Below are 7,185 nucleotides of genomic sequence, written 5' to 3'. Positions count from 1 at the left end.
GGAGTCTAGTTTTTCTAGTGATCAGTTATTGGATGTGGGTTCTGTCATTTTCGAGTGGGTGAGTCCTCTGCTCCACGGCGGGATTTGACACAGTTCCCATACTACGTCATCGACGCAAATGTCGAAGTGACCGCCTTGAAAGGGAACGTCTCCGGTTACTTTCGTAACCTCGGTTCCCTGAAAGGCAGGGAACGAGACATTTACGTCGAATGCCGTGTCGCTCGTTCATTCGAGCGTTCAGTCGGATTCTGATGCAATCGACGAACATATGCAATTTATACTGCCAGGCTAGGCAATATTTGCATATTTTGCGTCAATTGGCCAGCTGTCGTCAGCTGGCGTTAGCTCATAAGATTTCAGCAGAAGTGAAGAAGGGGAGGAGTTCCCATACTACGTCATCGACGTAAATGTCTCGTTCCCTGCCTTTCAGGGAACCGAGGTTACGAAAGTAACCGGAGACGTTCAGTATTCAGTGAGATATGATTAATTTAATGCGCTGACAGCTCATTTCACCTGCCATTCAGATGAGGAAGCTGAGCGGACTGGATGAGCGGAGCGGATGACCGGTTTAAGATGGCGGCTCCAATTCTCGTCCGTGCCAATAGGCAGTAGCATTCGATAGGGCGTCTACCTATATGATGTCTATGGTGCTCCCCCTTACCTGTGCCTTCCATTTCCTGTCACCTATGCCCCTTTAAATACAACCATGTGCATCTAATCACTGCCACCTAGTGTCTAAATACTAATATAAATATATCTATTTATACATTTTTATTGTAAAGAACATTTAACTGTCATGAAGATACTATAATAGGTTTAATTTTCTATATGAAACAGTCTTTTTCTCTTACAGTCAGTTTCTTTAATTCTTTATTTTTTGGTGATATTTGTCCCTGTACAACTTGTACAAATCATTTCAAATAAAATAAAACATTGAAAATGTGATAGTCATATTACACAATCTCCACCAAGATTAATTCTTCAAAATTTTCAGGGGTTTGCTTAGAAGAGTGAATGCATTTTTTTTTTCAAATCAATGTCAATTATCAAATCAATAGTCTTTGCTTGCCTCACTGTCCAAGGTGAAGTTAAAAGCAAAAGAAAGCAGAAGCAATATGAAGCTCTACCAAAAAGGGCACCTAAAGAGAATAAGATAGAGAAAAAAAGACTTTCAGCACACAACACTACACATATAACAGGATAAAATAACACTTTCTCGGTTTTACACTCCTTACAATCTCTTAAGAAAGACAATAAAACACATACCATCCAATGTAACACTGGCACAGGTTTTCATGCGAAGTAGCTTGTTTGATGAGCAGCTCCACTTGAGTAGGTACGTCCAGGGTCTCATCATGGGAAAAGTCTCGTCCTAGGAGTAAAAAACATTCACATGAATCCATTAATATTTGTTTCACTAGTTATTGATGTTTGATAATGTACAGTATGTTAGTGCTAGAATTGTGAATTAAGTCACTTAGAAATGTGTGCTCAGTCTTCTATGGTCTAAACGAGAAATGCCAGAGTTTTGCTTACCAGTTAGCTTGTCCCGCACCCTGTTAATAATTTGGATGGCTTTCTTGTTCAAGGCTTCAGGTTGCACAAGGCCATCTCCAACTGAAGGAATAAAAAATTAAGCAACAATGTCAATGACAAGCACACGGCCTGAAATCTGATTCTTACAGTAATATACAGAGTAAGCAGATTCTTTCTTTTCTTTTAAGACTTTATTATTGGCTTGAGAAGCCAACATACTGATCTATTTCCATTCAAAATTATTAAAAGTTGTGCCAGCAGAGCAAGCATGTCATCATATAATTGTATCTCATATTCACATGAAACAGGTGTGCATTATTATTTATTTATACTACGGGGCTGTTAAATGCTTGAATCTGATTGGTTGACGAATGTTCTAAGGTGTGCAATTATTTCCAGGGTAATGGACGCCAAAATTAGAAAGCAAACTCTTTCTCCCCCTCTCTCTCCCCCTCAAATGCACAAACAAACAGTACGAACACACACTCACACAGTAACATATTGAAGTGCTGTTTTAAAGATTTTATCAGTAGCCTACATGACATTTCTCACTAGCGAGGTAATAATGGCGTTTCTTTTCCTTTCGCTATTGGTCACCTGTCGTCAATTATTCTTTACATAATTGAATGAAAAGCAATTTCTGCAAACGGCCTGATGGGGGCTCTACAGCGGTCAAAAATACGAAATGACTATAACTCCTAACCTATTGGGCATAGGCTCAAGTGTCTTCTATATCGTTGGAGTCCTTGGCTCATGGCGGATAAAAAAACGTTTGTGAACTACTCCTAGTTTTATGGCTTGATCGGAACCAAACCACTGCAGAAATGTTCTCTGGAGAGTTCAGTTCAGTTCATTTCATGTTTGATGTGACTGAACTTTTTTCAGTTCAGTTCATGTTTGATGTGACTGGGGCCACTTTTTTACTAAAACGGCTATAACTTGTGAACGGAAAAAGATATTTTTGCTAAACTTGGGACACATGTTTATGAGCTCAATTTGAGGTCACATGAAAAAAAAAAAAGCCACAATACACCAAGTAGGTGGGTTTTTGTAATGGTGTCATTTAGCGCTTAAAAATCTTGCGATTATCCTCGAAACCGTGCGATCGAGACAAAACCACCACAGGAAATTTGAAAACATAGGTCAATAGCTAAACAATAATGTCCAAATGTCAAAATTATGATAGGAACTGACATATAATCGAATCAATATCACCCATGGATAATTTTTATGCTCTGATAAATATAAGTGTCTAAACTTCAAAAAACAAAATGAGATATTTATAACAAATTTGACAGATATGTATGGACACACTTTGAGGACAACTAATAAAAGTGGTGGAGATCAGGCAAGACATGGTGCTATAACGGTCAAAAAAACTTAAAAAAAACATATTTTCCTTATATATTGTCTGTAATGGCTGTAAATGGTCTTTTCCATCTATAATCTAAGTGTATTTGTTTATTTGGATCCCCATTAGCCCTTTTATGCATGCCTGGTATTAAAATTATGATTAGTACTACTATACAAAAGTTGAAAGTACAGGACATTAGGAATTGAAGACAGAAATATTTCTTCCCAGCCCTACATTGTATGTGCTAGGGATGTACTCGAAGCTGAATACCTTATTCAGAAATGAGCAGATAATGACTGACAGGTTAAAATGAATAATGCAAAAAGTATTAGTTTAATGAGGGTAACACTTTCGAGGGTAACACACTTTCTAACACATACAGTCGTGCTCAGAATTAATGGCACCCCTGGTAAATATGATGAAAACTGGCTGTAAAAAATAATTCTGCATTGTTTATCCTTTTGATCTTCCATTCAAAAAAATGGCTAAATTCTAACCTTACATTGAAGCTAAAGAATTGAAAGTGGGGGGAAATCACACTATGAAATAAATGTTTTTCTCCAAAACACTCTGGCCATAATTATTGGCACCCTGTTATTAAAAACTTCAAGATCAGATCTGTAAACTTTTGCCAAGATAACAGATCTGAGTCTTCTCCTATAATGCCTGATGAGTTTGGAGAACACCTGACCAGAGATCAGAGACCATTCCTCCATACAGACTCTCTCCAGATCCTGCTGGTGAGTTCCCATCATGTTGCTGGTGAACATCCCATCATGTTGGTGCTTCATCTCTTCAGTTCACTCCACTCATCAGGTCAGGGTCTGGGACGGTCATGGCAGAAGCTTCATTTTGTGCTCCGTAACTAATTTTTGTGTTGATTTTTGAGTTTTTTGAGTTTTGGATCGTTGTCCTGATGGAAGATCCAACCACGGCCCATTATAATATTTCTAGCAGAAGGCGTCAGGTTTTTATTTTTTATCTTTTTGTATTTGATAGAATCCATAATACCATGTATCGGAACAAGATGTCCAGGACCTCCAGCAAATAAATAGGCCCACAACATACAAGATCCAGCAGTATATTTAACCGTAGGCATGGGGTACTCTTCATCCCTGTTTGCACCAAACACATCTGCTGGGTTTGCTGCCAAAGACCCCGTTTACACCTGGTATTAAAATGCGATCTGTATCCAGATAAGTTATCCGGATAATAAGTACTGATTCCATTTACACCTGGCCACATAAATGTGTTTTTGCAAAATGGATATAAATCCGATCTTCACCTCCTGCGTTATATGCAGAATTATTGGATTGCACGCCACCAAAAGCAACAGATCTGAGCGGCATTTTATTGATCATCAGCTAATTTCCAAATCAGAGACATCAATAAGAGAGAGTGGCAACAGGCCTGGTAAGATAATTTCGTTTCTTTACTTGAAGATGTGTTAACTGCGTCTGTGACTTACTTTCACTTTTATTTGCGATGTTTGCACGTTGAATAGACGCTCAGCTGCTCATCTGCGGTGATGCGTGTCGCATCTGACTAGGCTATAACATGACATATAGCCTATATAACACGCTCTCACTTGTTTATTTTTTAGCATTTTTGGGAGGAGTAAAATATAGATATGTGGTTTCAACAACCAGATTGCGTTTACACCTAGTAAAGATCCGGACACAATGCGAGCCAGACTACCTGCAGATGTGGTCAGGCAGATCCGATCACGATCCGATCACAACGCGTTTACACCTTGCATTAACATGCGTTTTTTATTATCCGGATAACTTATCTGGATACAGATCGCATTTTAATACCAGGTGTAAACGGGGTCAAAAAGCCCCTTTTTTAGTTTCATCTGACCACAGAACCCTGTGCCGTTTGCAGATCCAGTCGTGTCTGACACCTGAATATACTGGAGTTTGTTTTTGGATGAGCGAGGAGCATTTTTCTTGAAACCCTCTCAAACAACATGTGGGGATGTAGGGGTTGTCTGATATATATATATTTTTTTTTAGGTTTTCTGACCCCAAGACTGAACTAATCTCTGCAATTCTCCATCTGTGATCCTTGAAGAGTCTTTGGACACTCAAACTTTCATCCTCACTGTCCATTAAGGCAAAATAGACACACGTCCTCTTCCTGGCAGAATCATAACATCTTTAGTTGATTATAACTTCTTAATTATTGTCCTGATGGTCAAAACGGGGATTTTCAATTATTTAGCTATTTTCTTACATCCACTTTCTATTTTGTGAAGCTCAACAATCTTTTGATGCACATCAGAACCATGTTCTTTGGTTTTATTCATTGTGATGGATGATTCAGGGAATTTGACCTTTGTGCTTCCTCATATTTAAACTCCTTGAAACAAGAAGTCATAGCTGGACAATTTCATGTTCCTAGTCACCCTGATTTGCTTAAAAAATTAAATATTAATGGGAATGTACTTCAGAGATATTTTTCTCATAAAAAAATCTAGGGGTGCCAACAATTATGGCCAGAGTGTTTTGGTGAAAAACATTTATTTCATAGTGTGATTTACCCCCCACTTTCAATTCTTTAGCTTCAATGAAAGGTTAGAATTTTGCCAATTTTTTGAATAGAAGATCAAAAGGATAAACAATGCAGAATTATTTTTTACAGCCAGTTTTCATCATATTTACCAGGGGTGCCATTAATTCTGAGCACGACTGTAAATACTCTATACTCCAATGGAAATGGATAAACCTCAATACTCCAATGGAAATGCTTTCAATTTATATTCGATGACACACACAAAAGCATTTACTGTATGTAGATCACCCAGCCAACACTGAATATATAATGACATACCCCATGGCTTCACACTAATGCAATACTGTTTGATGAGTAGCAGTACAAATAAACCTTAGTGGAAAACCTTAGATTTTCATTGTCCTGCAATCCATAGAGTCCATCCAATGTTTGGTAACAAAGAGTCAATGGTTCCATTTGCAGTGAGGCGAGCAGAGCAATAATCTCCAGTGATAGAGGTGAAACAGTTGCTAGGAGTAATCCACAATGATTTCAAAACCCATATGACCACAGTCAAGCTTTGAAAACACTATCCGGTAACACTTTATTTGAAAGGGTGTGCATAAGATTGACATGACACTGTCATAAACATGACATAACACCTGTCATGAACATAAAGGAGTCTTTATGAATGTTTATGACTTTTGTCATAAAGTGTCATTCGGTAAATTATGACACTTCTAATGCAAAGTTGACATTGTTTAAAATGTCTTTGATATGACAACTTGACATTAACACAGACAGAAATGTCTTGTTTATGACAACTTGACATTAACCAAGAAATCATAACCTGTCACAAATATGTCATAACAGGTCTAATTATCAAACTTAAAGAAGTTATTTAGCTTTGCGTTAACATTACATTACCCTGTCATATGTGGTTGGTTTTGACTTTGGCCGTGAATATTTTACTTGTCCTCAAGTAAAGTGGAACACATTTTATTAGTTATAAAGACGTCATTAAGGGTTATTACACTGTCAAATGCTGTCAAACAACAGTGTCATCAATATTTCCCCTTACCTCAAGTAAAGTGGAACACGTTGGACTAGTTATAAAGATGTCAGGTTTACAGGTTATGATTTCTTGGTTAATTTCAAGTTGTCATGACAAAGACATTTCTGTCTTTGTTAATGCCAAGTTGTCATAATCAAGACATTTTTTGTCTTTGTTAATGTCAAGTTGTCATAAAAAAGACATTTTTGTCTTTGTTAATGTCAAGTTGTCATAACAAAGACAATTTAAACAATGTCAACTTTGCATTAAAAGAGTCATAATTTACAGAATGACACTTAATGACAACAGTCATAAACATTCATAAAGACTACTTCATGTTCATGACAGGTGTTATGTCATGTTTATGACAGTGTCACATCAGTCTTATGCACACCCCTTCAAATAAAGTGTTACCCACTATCCTTAGGGTATAGAGTTCTCATGTTCAAGTCGAATTGCAGCATTGAGACTCATCGAACATATGACAAACAGATGATATTCAAAAAGTCCTTTTGATTGAGCTTGAAACCACAGTTTCTCAGTCTGGACTCTAAACAAATTGTGTGAGGCCTTTGCCTTTGCTCTCCTGTTAGGCTGAAGAGGTGTCGTTCCTTAAATGTCACCTAATTTTGTTGTTTTAATAGTGTCACGGGGACGCGGCTAGTGTTAACTGTGAAAGCAGTTATCTCGGGAGCACATCCGTAAGATTTTGTGTGTCGTAAAGCGGCTCACAAACTTACTGGTT

The 7,185-nt window shown here is 37.6% G+C and overlaps 1 protein-coding gene across 1 annotated transcript in view; it reads right to left on the bottom strand.

Annotated features, from left to right (window-relative positions):
* Positions 1-852: 852 nt before the first annotated feature.
* The window catches only part of mtor (mechanistic target of rapamycin kinase), a 277,311-nt gene continuing 270,978 nt past the window's right edge, over positions 853-7,185 (bottom strand). The window contains exons 56-58 of the mRNA XM_039678643.2: positions 1,537-1,617; positions 1,267-1,372; positions 853-1,139 (exon numbers count right to left, since the gene is read on the bottom strand). Of these exons, the coding sequence (XP_039534577.1) occupies positions 1,124-1,139; positions 1,267-1,372; positions 1,537-1,617 (203 nt within the window). The 3' untranslated portion in view covers positions 853-1,123. The remainder of the gene's footprint in view (positions 1,140-1,266; positions 1,373-1,536; positions 1,618-7,185) is intronic.

The sequence above is a fragment of the Pimephales promelas genome, chromosome 14 (assembly GCF_988280905.1).
Source record: "Pimephales promelas chromosome 14, fPimPro1.hap1.1, whole genome shotgun sequence".
NCBI lineage: Eukaryota > Metazoa > Chordata > Actinopteri > Cypriniformes > Leuciscidae > Pimephales > Pimephales promelas.
Note: the sequence above shows the minus strand (reverse complement) of the source record. Positions and strands in the feature narration are given on the sequence as shown.